Below are 15,505 nucleotides of genomic sequence, written 5' to 3' on the forward strand. Positions count from 1 at the left end.
ATAGATAAAGCTTAGCAATATTTGTGATGAAAGGACAAGTATACTTAAACAGCAATGAAACAATTAACATTTAGCTGAACCTGTAAAATGGAGGAAACTACTTAATTTGCCGAAGTTAATCCACATGGACAGGTCTTCCGAAATCATCTTTTCACAATCATGAATCCATTCTTTCAGTATAGATATTGCTTAGCAGTATTTGCAATGAAAGGGCAAGTATACTTAAACTGCAATAAAACAAATGACATTTAACTGAGCATGTATAATCAAAGCTGCCTCCTGAGCTCAGGTTATTACTATTAACATTCCATTGAGAAAATGTTTTTATCTCCATTACAATACATATGCTTGGCAAAAATAATGACCAATTCAATTAAAACTTGTGAAATACTTGATTTTTAATGGAAAGAAATGTAAAATGTTGAAAACTATGGCTTAGAATGTGGTAATTAAAAGCTTTTCAAGTCAACAAATGTTTATTCAGACTTGCCACCGGTCTTGCCCTTTGTTTTCTTGACTACAACCTTGGGCTTGGGTTTGGTAAACTTAGTGGACTTGACCCTAATTCTAATCTGGGAAGCGATACGATCCAGATCCCTGTGTCCCTGGGAGGTCAGGCGACGCCCACCATTGGGACCTTTCTCTACAAGCTTCAGAGACTCGAGGGTCTGGAGGGCCTTGCGTGCAATAGATCCGGAGCTCCTGACATAGTGTGAGGGGGCGCTACCACGGTTCACGCGACCTGCATGGAGATAAATAGTGTTATTTTGGGTGTGTGGAGGGGTGGGGGGTCAGGTATAGGGTGCAATTGGAAATTAAACTGCTACAAGCAAAAGAAACTCCAATTTTAGTTGTTTTCATTGACAATGGTATAGAATAACTGTTTAGTGTCATTTTATAGTATGCCGAGGGTGGGGGATTAAATTTTACTAACTAGGCATTGACAGAACTAGATATTCTAATAATACCACAAACTATTTACACACGGCCAGTTGATCTGCTTACAGACCAAAGGTTTCTTTCTCTTGTTTTACAAATGTCCCATTCACCAACATACCAAAGTACGCACATGCAGTACAATGAAATAATACCTGATGAATAAAGTTTCTTTCCCAAGGACTAATTCTCGCCTACACAATGTATTGCAGGCATACTCAACGCCTTGGATAACTACATAATGGTATAACAGAAGGTATCAAAGTAAAGACTAGTATATACATTATCTTCAGTACTTTTAACCACATGTCCTTGTATGACCTTACCTCCAAAGATTTTCTTAACACCACCAACTCCGACGGGAGAGCGCATGTAAATGTGTCTGGCAAGAGCAGCCACCCTGGTGTAAAACCAGTCATCATCGAATGGGGCAAGCTCCTTGAAGCTGGCAGTCTGAAAATATATTTTATACCATCAACTGAGCAATTCTGTAAAATGCTTTAGAGCACAGATTAAAGCTTACAGAGGATCTTTAAAAAAGTTAATTCTATATTCATCAATGTTAAATAATACATTTATCAATGTTTTGCAATTCAACTTTCCTTTTTGAATATCACATTGATCATACCTTTACAAGATCAGACCATTCTGGAACCTTAACCTTGCCAGACCTGAAAAGGAAATCTACCTTTTAATATAAAACTTAAATTTTATTACAAAAAATCACAAAATATAAAGAATCACTATATATATATCTATATTTTCAAAACCATAGTAATCTTTTCACTTACTTCTTCAGGAAGTTGGCAAAAGCCCTGGTGAACTGTTGCTGGTTGACGTCCTTGACGCTAACGCTTGGCAGCTGTTGGAATATAATTTAAATTAATAATCAAGCAAATAAACTGATAGATTATAATTACGACAAGAAATAACAAATCCTTCATACTAAGTGTACAATCCACCAACATATATAGCACTCATAAGCAGTACAAATAAAATATCAGGTGAATAGATTTTCTTTACCAAGGAATAATTGTCACAAGCACTAATGCAATGCAAGTGTACTCAACACCTTGGATATTGTTATTGCTTTGTGTATCAAAATGTATTCAGACTGGCATTTGGCATTCTTAGGATTTATCCAAAATTGCATCTGTATACAGTGACACTTCTCTATTTAAGGAATTTCAGATATTTGGAAAGTTTAAAGGGCTAAAACAAGTTCAATTTTCACTGCACCAACTTCACCATACCTTCCCAGAACCTACCCTATATTTACTGATTAAAAAAATCTTACTATGTCATACCTTTCTACGATTGATTTTTTAAATATCTATTCATTTTAATATAATCATATAATTATCATAATGCCATTACCAGTATCAATGTAAAAAATCAAGGGAGATTCCATGGGACCTTCATATTGAAGTCTGTATGCGATATAATTCAGAAAACTACTGTACATGGCCAATGAGTTTTGCAGTTTTGAAGCCGTCTACACCACAAAATTAAAACAAAACCAGTGGTCAGTGTATGTGTACATACAATCCTAAGGATAACTGATCAACCTCTCCAAATACCTACAAATGACAGACATTAAAAATCAAAAGATTTCCATATCCTAAGAATTGCAATTTCCAATTAATCTATAGAACCAGAATAAAAGTTTTGGCTCAAAGCACTCAAATACATTTGTCTGCAATGTAAGGTTGAATGGCACATAGCTCTAGTTTTCCAGGATATTACAGCAAGCAATGATAAAGGTGCGCGCACGTGCACGCGTGTGTATTCCTCTTTCTTTAATGAAGCCCTCAAAGATATTACAGTCGATACTCAAACACTATGCCAAACCCAGAAATGCCAATGATAAATGATAATGATAAGACTTGTTTAATTATCTTTTTCTTTACAAAAATTATAGTTGTTCATCATTGCCAGAACAGCAGCACAACCATAGCACACAGTCATTCTGCTTCCAGATTCCCAAAGAATCACTTATGACAATCACAAATATTTTACTTGTTTATTCCTAGACAAGGGGTGGGGGGGCAAGCTTCCCTGTACCCCCCTTTATCAGCACATCATGCCAGCATATAAAAAATGGACATTTAGAACTGGCTGTGTGAGGGTGTTTTGGACTTCATATAAGCGGTAATATGCAGCAGACATTTCTGTCATTTATCAGTAAATACGAGGCTGCTGCATTTTAAACTTGTTTCTTATTCTATTTCACATAATCTAGAAGATGGCGTTGTCCATTTCCCTCTATCTCTGTGTCATTCTCAGTAACCTATACCAATCTTTATAGTGCGGGATCACTAGGGTAGGGGAAATTTAAGATGATAGTCTTGTTAGGACAAAGTTTTTTGTAATAAGAAATAAATTGACTATCCAGAGATTATACATACCAAGAAGATTGAAAAAAAAGTATAGGATATGGAGATCAATGTGCAGAGATTGAGAGAAATGCTTATCTTATAGAGTATGAGAAATAGAATAAGAAACAGTAAGCTGCAGCAGCCTCATATTTACTAGTAAATGACAAAAATGTCCACTGCATATTATTGATCAGAGCAAGTCCAAAACACCCTCACAGCCATTTTCTGTAAGTTGCTAATAAATGGGGGCCTAGGGAATAAATAGAAGGCAGGAAAGGTTAGGTTGAATGTTTGGGTTTGCATGATGCCAGGATGGTGAATTACTCTTGGTAACAATTACCCAATTTTTCCTTATATCAATACATTCCATTCTTATTACAACTGAAACCAATGGAAATGTGTAAAATCAATTATATACAAGTTATCTAACACCTTAACGGTATTTGTTATTGAGAACAATGCACCCTCTGAAGACGAAGTCCTAATACACACAAACCCAAACCTAACCTCCAACATTCTATTTATTCCCCAAACAGGAGGGATTCTCTCCCCCCCCCCCACTTATTAGCACTTTGTGCCAACTTATAGAAATTGGATATTAAGAACACTGGCTGTGTGAGGGTGTTGTGGATGTAATCTCTTACACAATATGCAAAAGAAAGTTTTGAAAATAAGAGGGCACTGTACGCATGATACGACTTTCTTATGCTCTCTACGATGGTGCCCATTCCCCATTTATTTCTATGCATTGCTCTTGGTAACCTTCAACCTTCAGATTCTCATAAAATATACTTGGTTGAGTTCCTGAGAGCTACAATGCACAGAGGTATGGGGAAATGGACACTGCCATCTTATAGAGCACAAGAAATATAGTAAAAAAAACTGTAGATACAGCCGGCGTGGTCTCATTTACAGCGACTTGACATAATGACTGCATATCACTGGTCACAAACAGTCCACAAGGCCCTCACACAGCCAGTTTGGTATGTCCATTTCCTATAAACTGACATGAAGGGCTAGTAAAGGGGGGTTCAGGGAGAGGATTGCTCCCCCCCTGTCTAAGAATAAACAGGAGAAAAGAGGTTACACCAAAGTTTTCAGGTTCACATGATACCCTGGTTTTGGGACTGTCTCTGGGGGGTGCACAACTCAGAACAATTACCCCAAGATGCATTCCCACCCTTTCAATAATTAAATCACCAGTATAATGCAGTGGCATCTACTGTGCACACACTTTGAATGGCATATTGACAGCATTTCCATCCCAAAAAGTTATATCACAAAAATACGGTATTGTGAACAATAGGCCTATATAGACGTCCCTTCCCATGCCTGAAATATTAATAGCAGGTACATGTGTCATTTACAATTTACTGTAGAAAAACATGGGGGGATTTTCACCACTAAAGATTTGCATTTAAATGAATCTATTCCAAACTTTGGACTCGTTACCACAATGCTCAAGGGTGGAAGTTTTGTTTTGGAAGCTGGCAATTATATCAACATAATGTAAAATGATTATAAAGTTAAGAAAAAAATATTCAACCCAGATTAAACCCATACCTTACTCGCATTTCACATTTACTACTAGTCGATATAAACTAAATTCTGCGAACATAATTTTCATCAAATAAAACGTAAGGGGGTAAGAAACATGTTTGAATTTGTCTGACGGTTCTAACTTCGTATCTTTTGCCAATTACATAATTTCAGCGACTAGATCTCCCTCTCCTCCACATATTGGGAGACCAACTCGTTCAAAAATACTACCGATCGGCTCGAGGAAACGCCATGATAAAATATAACATGAATTCCCACTCTTGCCCGATCGTAAACACAGACATGTGGTGAACCCGACTAGCCACGGAGACACCACTTCAAACCCTTATTTCACCCAAATCCGGACCATTTCCAAGCCAAAATATTCACCGAGGGGACAAAGCCATTCCTATTCTCACTAGCGACACACTTCACTTCCTCCCAGGCCACTTATTAATCCAAGGAGAGGGCAGGAAAGGAGAAAAATCACGAAGTCACTCACATGGCTCGGCATCTTGGAAGGTGGAAAGGAGACACCTCTAGCGGCGACTCGGGAAATTAAATCGGGACAAGGGACGAGCGGGATGCGCAATCCTGCAGGACGAACTAATGAGGAACGGGATGCGCGAAGGGTGTATTATTTCCCTTTATGTTTTTCATTTTCTTTATTAGATTTTCATCGGTTATTGTTTTTTTTCTTCATATCTTTAGTTTACGTTGTTATGTTCTTTGATACTAACGAAGGACGACATGCCCAAATGTTTTGTTTTTCCATAATTTTCTTTTATGTTTCTTTCCATAATAGTTTTTTTTTCATTACGTGTTCATAATTCTTGGTCATTTTGTCGTATTTCATTTACGTTATTTTATAATGTAATGAGATTATTCGTTTTTATGATGTATGTATTTGATGTTTCTTTCATCATTCTTTGTTATATATATTTTTTGTTATTTCCCAGTTACTCTCCGTACGTGTAATGGCTTGATATACGCCATTAAATTAATGGGAGTTTAGAAATGCATTTCTCTAGGCGGAAACGAATACGAATAGTTTTAAAGGAAAGTGTTTGAATAAGTATGGATCTATTCAGTGGATAACTAAATACAAAAATCCATCAACATAAAATACTGCTCTAGTTAAATCTTTAAAGAAACAAGCTCACAAGTACTGATAGCATATCAAACACTATTCACATACATACACGAAAAAGCTTCCACTTTCCATGGAAATTTAAAATTTAAAATTTAAAGTATAAAACATAATGGAAATAGTAAGAGAAAGATGAAAACCAAAGGAAAATGTTACAAATATCCTACAAGAAAACAAATAAAGATATAAAAGGAAAAATGAAACAATAAATAGTAAAAACGAAACTCAAAAAAATTAAAATATACAACTAAAAAAAAAAACATAGAAAACGAAAACTAAAAGCCTAAAAGAACCACGAACGCAAAAGATATCCCTTCCACGAACACGATTTCCCGCGAAGTTCGCCCATTTGTTTACATCTTTTGCCGCGCGAGGAAATGTTGTCAAAATTCACCGGACACGTTGTAAAGGAATGGGTTTTTGAGAATATATACGGCAGACGTAATTATCTTTGTTTTTTTGTGTTTGTAGTTTGCAGTAGTGGAGGGAAATTGAAGTTTATTGATAGAAAATTGAGGAAGTTATGGGGATTACCTCGGGCTCATGCGGGAGGGAAAGATTTTTATGGCCTACATATTTGTCAAATATTTGATGTTATTGCAGATAAATTGTATGTATTAAGGTTGTAAGTGAATGGCAACTAAATAGATGAAGTTATTAGTGATTTACACTTTCATAGTCGAAATATATAGTACGTCCTTAGTTTTCTATCAATTATTAATTCCTCATAATTCATTTTATGAATATTTCCCTCTTAATTTATTTTAGATATATTTTTCCTTCGTGAACTTAGACGTTCCAGTATTAACATTCAATAGATTGTGATGTGATCATATGTTTCCTGATATTTTTTTTTTTTGCAAATTCTTTCATTTTCATTGTATTTATTTATATATTTATTCACTATGAATTTGTATCCATTTGTCCTTGAAGTGTTTGCAGATATTTATTATTTATGAATTTTTACAAATTTGTCTTGAGTGAATATGCTTTCAAAATCTTCATTAACTGTCGCGCTTCTATTCTTCTTGAATTGGCACATGATAAATGTTCATGAGTTTGTTCATATTTCGTCTTTGTGGGTCTATACACGTATTGGTTTAGATCATTATTCCTCATTGTATTTTTTCATATTTATTTTTCAGAAATTGGCAAATTCTGTTCTTGTATAAGCAAATGATTGTTCATCTCTTGGCACATAATGAACATTTATGAGTTTGCATGCTTTCCTTTATGATATTGTACAAATTTCTTATACATGAGTTTGTGTCATCTCAGAAAGGTGATATTTTTTATATTGACCTGAAAATCTTGATCAATGGACACACCAGCATAACCAGTGCAAGCATGTGTTCCTAGCAGAGATACAAGTTGTAATATTCTTCTGTATTTTTCTTTCCATTAAACAGGTTCAAGTCAGGTGAAGAAAGCGCAAAAAAGCCTCTTTGCTTGGAGTTTCAAGTGTTACCAAGAGGATGAATACGATGGCATTGCAACAGCTGTTGATGAAACCAATGGCCAGGCACCTCCAGAGCCCCCCATTTATGCATGCAAGTTTGGAGAAGGACCGCAGTATGGGCACATATTGGTGCTGGCCAACGAGGATGGAAAAATTGGGCTGAGAGACACGAGACAGAAGGGGAACCAGGCTGCAATTGAAGGTATGTAGCTAGTGCTTGCATTTTTATATTACTGGAATTTGACATTGTGGATTGCACATTACCTCTTGAATATTGTCCATGTAATAAAAGTGAAATTTTATTTTACATATAATTAAAGATAGGTATCTATATATTTCAGCTCATCAGATACACAACAATGCAATATTTGATGTGTGCTGGGTGCCAGGTACCCCAGAGCTGGTGTCTGTCTCTGGAGATCAGACTGCCATTGTTCTGAGGGTGAAAGAAGATGGTGCACTGGAGCCAGTCCTTACGCTGATGGGACACTCACGATCGGTTAAGACTGTCCATGTTAATCCTTTTGATCCATGTAAGTCCATTGTTTTATTGTTATTCTTTGGAGCATGGTTCATGAATCTTATTTTTATTTTTCATTTTTATAAACCCTTTTCTACATCCATATTATGATATAAAACAAAGTATAATTCTGAAACCTCTCTTTCATATTCAGTATTTTATTTATTACATAACTGAGTGCATTGTTAACACTGTTGGACTTCCAGATGTGATAGCAACTGGTGCACGAGATGGGAGTGTGATCATTTGGGACAAACGGTGCAAACCACACCATCGTGCAGATGAAATAGCCCCTGCCCATCACAGCCTGAGTGAGTGTCTTCTTTAATTATTTTTGATATATTTGAATATGTTGGTAGTTTCAAATGTGGCATATGTGAAAAGACCAATTTTAACATCATTTCAGAGTAATAGTGTGTGGTAATAAACTTCAGTGTATTAATCAGTGTGTTAAAATAAAATCCATGTACATGTCATCTAAGTAAAATAAAGAATGTGATGTCAGTAACTTTCAGAAATATCCACTCAAGAATGGCAGACTTTTGATATACCATTTAGTAATGGTATTATTAATTTGTCTTTTTCTTTCAACACTTCTCTTTCTCTTCATGTTTACAGCAAACAGAAGTATTGCTTCTCCTAGCATGCGGAAAGTTGCCACAGGGGGATCACTGGCTAACAACAGTGTTACAGGAGTTGTTTTTCAGCAACAGCATACACTTATTTCATCCGGAGCATCTGATGGGTGAGCATATTTAGTCAGGATACCTTTCTCCTTTCTCACAAGAATGAGAATGCAAGTGAAATGCTTGATTATAATGATCTGCACTTAGTATTATAATGATGGTATTTTCTCATCAAGATTGATCAAGCTGTGGGACCTGCGGAAGACACACAGCGGAGGGAGGCGAGAACCTCAGTGCCAAAGCCTCCTAGAACACAGTGGCAACTCCTCTCATCGGGGATTCACTTCCTTATCTGTATCGCCAGAAAGAGACGTACTTTACACATCCTGTATGGACAATGTAATCTATGCATACCATTTAGCAAACCCAACACCAAAGCCAGGTACTGTGTCAGAATGGGATTTTGTTTGTTTACTGTGTTAGTTCAGCTCTTTGAGATGGAAATTAAGTTATGAAGTATTGATGTCTGCTTGATAAATGTGATATGTAAGTTAAGAGTTAGGCAATGGGAGTTTCAAGTCAAATTCAATAAATAATTAAAATAATATACAAGCCTTAATTAATGGTACTCAGAATTAGCAGATGTATGTATCTCTTTTGTGCAAGCTTTGCAGTTGCATGATGTTTGGGTGTGGAGCAGGTGTGTAGCAGTATTTTGGAAGATCAAGGTAGTTTTAAGGGCAAGAAAGAAATGACTTTAGTTTAACCAAGTTATATGATGTGTGTGTGTGTGTATGTAAGAGATCTTGTTGTTAACCTGACAGTGACAGGCATCTTGCCAGTGAGAGAGCCAGAATATGGGCAGTAGTCGTCTCGCATGCAAGACATTTGTGTTCTCGGGTTATGCTCCAATGTGTGGGTCTCTGGTAGTGGGCAGATACTGTTTGAACTACTGACTGGAAATTTGAGTGTTTTCGTTCTGAGGTACCCCTTGTGGATGGATTAATATTTTTATTGATGAAGTTTTCCCATTTGACCTTTTAATCTGTCATTCCTGTTCACATAGAAACTGAAAGAAAATTATAGTATTTATTTTTTTCATTCATTCTAAAGGAAAACTAATGTTTATCAGGATTGACACTCAGTGGCACAGTATATGTGTAACCAATTCTTTGGATTTACTACACTACTTTCCTGATTAAGAAAATATTGTATAATATGCTTTCCAGGAAGTTATATATGTAGCTTTAACTATTTAGGTATGAACACAATAGGTGATTTGGGTATTTTGCTATTCCTGCCTACCATCACAGAATTTGAGGCTATTTAATTTTTTTCATGTTACTCTTTTGGTGATTCCGTTTTAGTAACACCAGAACACAAAAATTCTCTTAATTATATGTGCAATTTGAAATAGAAAATTAGACAGAGAGGAGACCTACTGCACACACAGAGGCTAATGAAAGATACATGCACAACATATAGGCAAATTAACATGGGTTTTCTATTCATGTCTGAAGGGTAATGACCATGAAATAACAGTATGTTTTTATTTATGTGTATATATTTTTAATTTCATTCACAGTTGCTGAATATAGAGGGCATGTAAACCTCACCTACTATGTCAAGTCTTGCCTAAGTCCATGCGGGTCCTACCTTTTAAGTGGTTCAAGTGATAACCATGCTTACATTTGGCTCACAGAGAAGCCTGGGAGACCTATTGCAAGACTTACAGGGCATTTTGCAGAGGTCACATCGGTGGGATGGTGTCCAGTTGATGATGAGAAGGTAGGAACTTTATCCTTGTATATTGGAAGGAAGAGATTTGCTGTTATTATATTTATATATCTAAATGTGGTTTACTTGTTAAACATTTAATCTAGTTTCATTTATAACAAGGATTCTTGAGTGCATTAGTAAAAATTCATGTTCGCACTTTTACAGTTGGTGACATGTGCGGATGATATGAAGCTTAGAGTCTTCCAGCGTAGAAACACAAACCTAGAAGATTTTGATGAAAGAATGAAGCTTCGAGGATTGGCTGAAGTATACACAGTAGAACACGCCAAAAGTGACATTGCAGAGCCCAGTGAGAGCTCAGGGAATGAACCACAGGATCCCCTCCCTCCCCTGCCCATCACCCCAAGTACATCTCGTCTTCATGCTTCCACTTCAGCCACGCCCTCAAGCATGAGAGGGAGAGAAGGACCATCTAGCATGCAGTCTCCTCAGAGTCATCCAATGACACCCAGACAACAAACACCACACCATCGATCTCGAGGCAGAGGTACACCTTGCACACCAAAAACAAGTGAGAGGAATACACTTTTACACTGGCTAGCAGTCACAAAGACTCCAGGGCCCCAAGAATCGCCGAGTACTTCAGGAGCTGCACCAGTAAGCGCAAGCAAAAAGGCTGGGTTGAAACGCAAGCTAACTGACCTCATGGGGGAAGACCAGGAGAATATCAGTGGCGAGGACAAGAAAAAGTCCCCAAATTCCCCTAAGAAAAATGTGCTGTGTCCATCATCTGCACAGAACTTCCCTTGTTCTCCCCAGCCAAGTGTGGCCAAAATGCTCAAGTATGGAGATGATGCAAGAGCTCATGTCTCCTTGAAACAAGAAGGCGGTGAAGGCTTTACAGAAATGAGTGAAAGTATCAAGCCCATAGAAGCTCAGGATAAAGTAGCTCTTGATGGAGGATTCAGGAAGCCTGTGACAAATATAGTGAACCACTCGCTGGAAAACGTGAAGGAAGAAAGTACCAGTTGCCCTGGAGAGCAGCTTGCTAAGGCTCCAAAAATGGCCGAAAATGCGGTAAAGAACAAGAGCCACTTTTCCCCCTCAGCATTCAGATTCAGGCATCTCTCATCCCCAACAGCCAACCTGCCAAATTATGTGGTGGATGGCTCCTCCCCTCACAACCGACCTGAAGTACGAGTGGAGAAGAAAAAGAACACTGATTGGCTAACATCCTTTAGTCACCAGAGGAAACTAAAGTTTACAAGAACACCTGACAAAGTTGAGAGAAAGCATGCCTCAGGGTTCTCTTCTCATGTTAAAAAGAAGGAAAAGAAGGTCCTTCATATAAAACAAAAATATCAGAAACTTAACCTGTGAAGACAAATTGGCTAAAGTGAGTTCATACCAAAGTCATAAGGAGTCAAATTTATTTGTAGTTATACTCTTGTACCTGAATTTATGCAAAAAAGGTTTTATTTTTAAAAGTAAATACTTTGTACATAGTTTTCTCACAAGGTGTAATAAATTGTGGTCTATATTGCTTAAAATGAAGTATTGGTTGCATGTTAGGCTTGTTTTAATCTAATTACACTTGTACATTTATCTGCATTAATAGTACTATCCACATAATTGGATCTGGTTGCTTGTAATGTAATAAGATACATTTTATGTTTGCATTTTACTGTAGTACTGTATATTATGGACGGTACTTTTATATTCCTACATATAAGAGAAAATGTATAACCTAAGCGAAAAATAAAATGAAAAATATAGTATCCTTTTTAAAGTTTCCAAAGCAAAAGACTGAAAATTATAGGTGAGAAAAATAAGATAAACAATTGTCATTTCTTTATTCTGGTGCATATCTCACTGTCTTGAAATATGTCATCCATGGCAAAAAGAAACTTTAATAATCTGTATTCCTTAAAAATAGTTGAATTCATAGATTAACATATCTTATTCTTAGTGGATTTTATCACAGTTCATATGGGTACATATGATGATCACTGATTTTTACAAAAAGCTGCATGGCACAAATGAATTAATACATGCATAAATACAAAAATTATTTTTCTTCATATTTATTCATGTATTTTTTCTTCAATTATAATCAGCCGGAACTAATTCTGCTCAAAGGAATACACAGTTCAGTAAATATAAAGTACTTTTACACATATAAATATATATGGGATGATTTTGAATTATAAAATTACATTTACAAATATACAGATGATTTTTGTTTCTGTCCCTCAAAAACTCACCCAAATTACTGCATAAATATCTCAGACTCAATCTATAGTGGAATGTGTATATTAAACTGCTCAAATTCCTCAATCAACATGTAAAAACAATTGAAAATGAAATATATATATGCTTGGGTATAGCTGGACCACAGCACATGTTTTAGCATTTAATCAGGCAGGCATGGCAAAGTCCAAAAGAACCCACCTTCTCAATTTTGAATAGCAGTATCCCAATCATAAAATCAGTAACATCAAATTATGAAATTACTTACATACCACATATAAATGATCCTTTATGGCTCAGTGACGTGTAAGTTTAATGGGAAAAGTTTCAACAACTAGATGATCATTGTCAAATATAATGACAATGTTCAATTCAAATTCTGTAAGAGAAAAAAAAAAAAGAAATAGAAGAAAAGAGAATAAACATGAAAACAAAATGTTTTCCAACAATAAAAATAATTAAAAACTAATTCAATATCTAATTTAAGTACAACTGAAGGCCCGTTCTGGTATTTCCAATATAACCATGGTTACTAATTACAGTTTTGTATATAGCCTTTAAACATTATTATAACATTAATGACAATTATTAGGTTTCCTACTTTCTTACCACTTTTATAATCATGAGAAATCAAAGAGATATACATACCTATTTTAAAATTGGGGGCAATTGTTGTTGCACAAGTAAATAATCGTGGAAAGACCATGTAAATCGGTATGGCGATTCCTCGACATACATCACCTTCTCCAATCTGGATGTTCTGAATTTCTGTTGCTGTAATAAGAATGATATAAATGATGATGATGATAATAACAGCAGTAATTATGGTAATGATTATAATACAATTATTAATGAAAAAAAATACTCATCATAAAAATAAAAATAACCTCAATAATAACAATAATGTTTGGAAAATTAAGAAAAACAATCTTTAAAAATTATCATCAAAGACAAGAAAGCAATAAAAGTTTTAAGTAATACTAATGAGTTTTCAGTTATTTCTGATTGATACATAACTTCTTGTCATTTCCCTAAACCTACTGATTTTAGAAATGTAAGGGAAAGGATGCTTTTTGTGATAAGATAAAGGAACAAAGTATCACATTCCCTTACATGAACTCATTTCCAAATATCAAATAAAAGACTCAAAGTCATCAATATCAAATGCATGATAAAACTTTAATTACCTTCTCTTGTGTTTCCCTCAGCCGATCCACATGTTTCTACTCGGACAAGTTGGAGCTCAATGCTGCTAATTCCTCTCTCACATTCACATACAGTGAGCTATAACAGTTTAAACAATGCTTGGTGTGAAGGACTTTAATATTATAAAACTCCTGAATGCAGTGTAATTATTTTTATTCTCTCAAAATCTATACCTTAATAATTTATCACTAGCTTTCAGATTTCAGAGTTACATTAAAAAAAAATATATATATATCACCTCTCCAGTCAGTGGTTTGGAAAGCGAGAACACTTCAGAGTCTAGGTGCCCTCGCACAAGAAATTTTGGGATGCGGGCTCTGTCTCTTACATTTGGCAAAGTCTCAGGCCGCATTTCAAAGTTTATCAAGCCTGGCTGAGCCACATCCCCTACACCTTGCTGAAACAGAAAAGTAAGTGAAATCTAAAATATCAATTTAAAGAGCATAATTCATATGCATTGACAAATGAAAAGATAGCTGCATTATCATCATTCTTTCATTTCTTATTTGGTATTACTATTGCATAAGCAACTTCTAAATATTTAAATAGACTGATAAAACCTACTAGCAAAAAACTTCATACCTTGTATTCCACGATAAACTCTTGTGCTTTTGTAACATCTTTTGCCAACAGGCTCCTCTTAATATCACACCTTAAAAAGTACTGTATTGTTATGTACACCCCATGGTAGGTCTCATAAAGAGTCTTCGAACCTCGAACCTTTAGTGGAAGCTCAAAGGGTATTTCTGTCTGGCCAGATGGGATTTTGCCTGACTTTGCCACCTCTACTACATTATTTATAATACTGATTGGCTGAAAGAAAAAGGAAAATGAATCAAGTATAAGGAAATGCAGACCACTACTGTAATAGAAAATATGTTATGATGGAGATCAAAACATGACCTATAGCGAAATTTCAGCCTCCTAGGATAAGCAGAAGTGGATCAGGGGAAATCTTTAATGAGTGCCCCTCGTACTTAAAACTTCTCAATAAAAAGTCTATTAATAATGTATTGTTAACAGTATTTGTCCTTTTACTCTATTCAACAATCCCCAATGCCACCAGGGATAGCATGTGTTCATGCCATGCCTATTGTGAGTCTACCTTATTAACATCCTGCTGACGGGCATGGCTAATACCATCAAGGAAAGGCTACCCTTCATGATAAACACGTGTTTATGTGTCATGATTCACTCTAGCGAGCCTGTGGGAAGGGCCAGTTTTATAATATGAACATCTTGAAGAAAATGCTAGACGGTTGTCAATAGTCACTAGGATGAGTGCTACACAGAAAATTCTGGCACTCAGTATAGGGTTAGTTGTTTCTACACATAGATGACTCCACAAGTACTTAGTCACATAGGAGTCAGTTACTAGTATTACTCATTTCTTAATCCTTTTCCTAAATTTTTTCTTTTATTTCATATTGCTTTAGTGAATGAACATTATAATAATTATAATATATATAATAATAATTATAACATCAATACTGATAGCATTAGTAAAATAATAGATAGTTTTATAAAATTCTTTACAAAAACCTAATGAGGATTTGCACTTTGCACCAGAACTTTCAAGACCTCGCTATCACCATTGCATGACAAAACACCAGTTGAGAATGTTTCGTTTTCAGTGTTACATTAATTCCAGGTCGTTTGTAAAGCAATATAGCGGCTATGCAGAAGAAATAGATATTAGTA

At 35.7% G+C, this 15,505-nt stretch overlaps 3 protein-coding genes across 3 annotated transcripts in view; 1 reads left to right on the forward strand and 2 right to left on the reverse strand.

Annotated features, from left to right (window-relative positions):
- Window positions 1-457: 457 nt before the first annotated feature.
- LOC113827843 (small ribosomal subunit protein eS19) lies at window positions 458-5,456 on the reverse strand. Its single transcript, XM_027380776.2, has 5 exons — window positions 5,356-5,456; window positions 1,728-1,798; window positions 1,565-1,607; window positions 1,263-1,389; window positions 458-742 (listed from the first exon to the last, which is right to left on the reverse strand). The coding sequence occupies exons 1-5, from the start codon at window positions 5,365-5,367 to the stop codon at window positions 477-479; spliced, it is 519 nt and encodes a 172-aa protein (XP_027236577.1). The 5' UTR covers window positions 5,368-5,456; the 3' UTR covers window positions 458-476.
- Window positions 5,457-6,287: 831 nt separating this feature from the next.
- l(2)dtl (WD40 domain-containing protein denticleless) lies at window positions 6,288-12,123 on the forward strand. The gene is made up of 8 exons (XM_027380778.2): window positions 6,288-6,444; window positions 7,413-7,664; window positions 7,804-7,995; window positions 8,189-8,293; window positions 8,601-8,727; window positions 8,845-9,050; window positions 10,194-10,396; window positions 10,553-12,123. Exons 1-8 carry the CDS (start codon window positions 6,381-6,383, stop codon window positions 11,726-11,728), a joined length of 2,325 nt encoding a protein of 774 aa, XP_027236579.2. The 5' UTR covers window positions 6,288-6,380; the 3' UTR covers window positions 11,729-12,123.
- Window positions 12,124-12,184: 61 nt separating this feature from the next.
- The window catches only part of LOC113827845 (vacuolar protein sorting-associated protein 26C), a 4,806-nt gene continuing 1,485 nt past the window's right edge, over window positions 12,185-15,505 (reverse strand). Inside the window, exons 3-7 of the mRNA XM_027380779.2 lie at window positions 14,387-14,617; window positions 14,043-14,201; window positions 13,786-13,882; window positions 13,247-13,372; window positions 12,185-12,977 (exon numbers count right to left, since the gene is read on the reverse strand). Of these exons, the coding sequence (XP_027236580.1) occupies window positions 12,895-12,977; window positions 13,247-13,372; window positions 13,786-13,882; window positions 14,043-14,201; window positions 14,387-14,617 (696 nt within the window). The 3' untranslated portion in view covers window positions 12,185-12,894. The remainder of the gene's footprint in view (window positions 12,978-13,246; window positions 13,373-13,785; window positions 13,883-14,042; window positions 14,202-14,386; window positions 14,618-15,505) is intronic.

This window comes from Penaeus vannamei, chromosome 12 (assembly GCF_042767895.1).
Source record: "Penaeus vannamei isolate JL-2024 chromosome 12, ASM4276789v1, whole genome shotgun sequence".
Taxonomy (NCBI): Eukaryota; Metazoa; Arthropoda; class Malacostraca; order Decapoda; family Penaeidae; genus Penaeus; species Penaeus vannamei.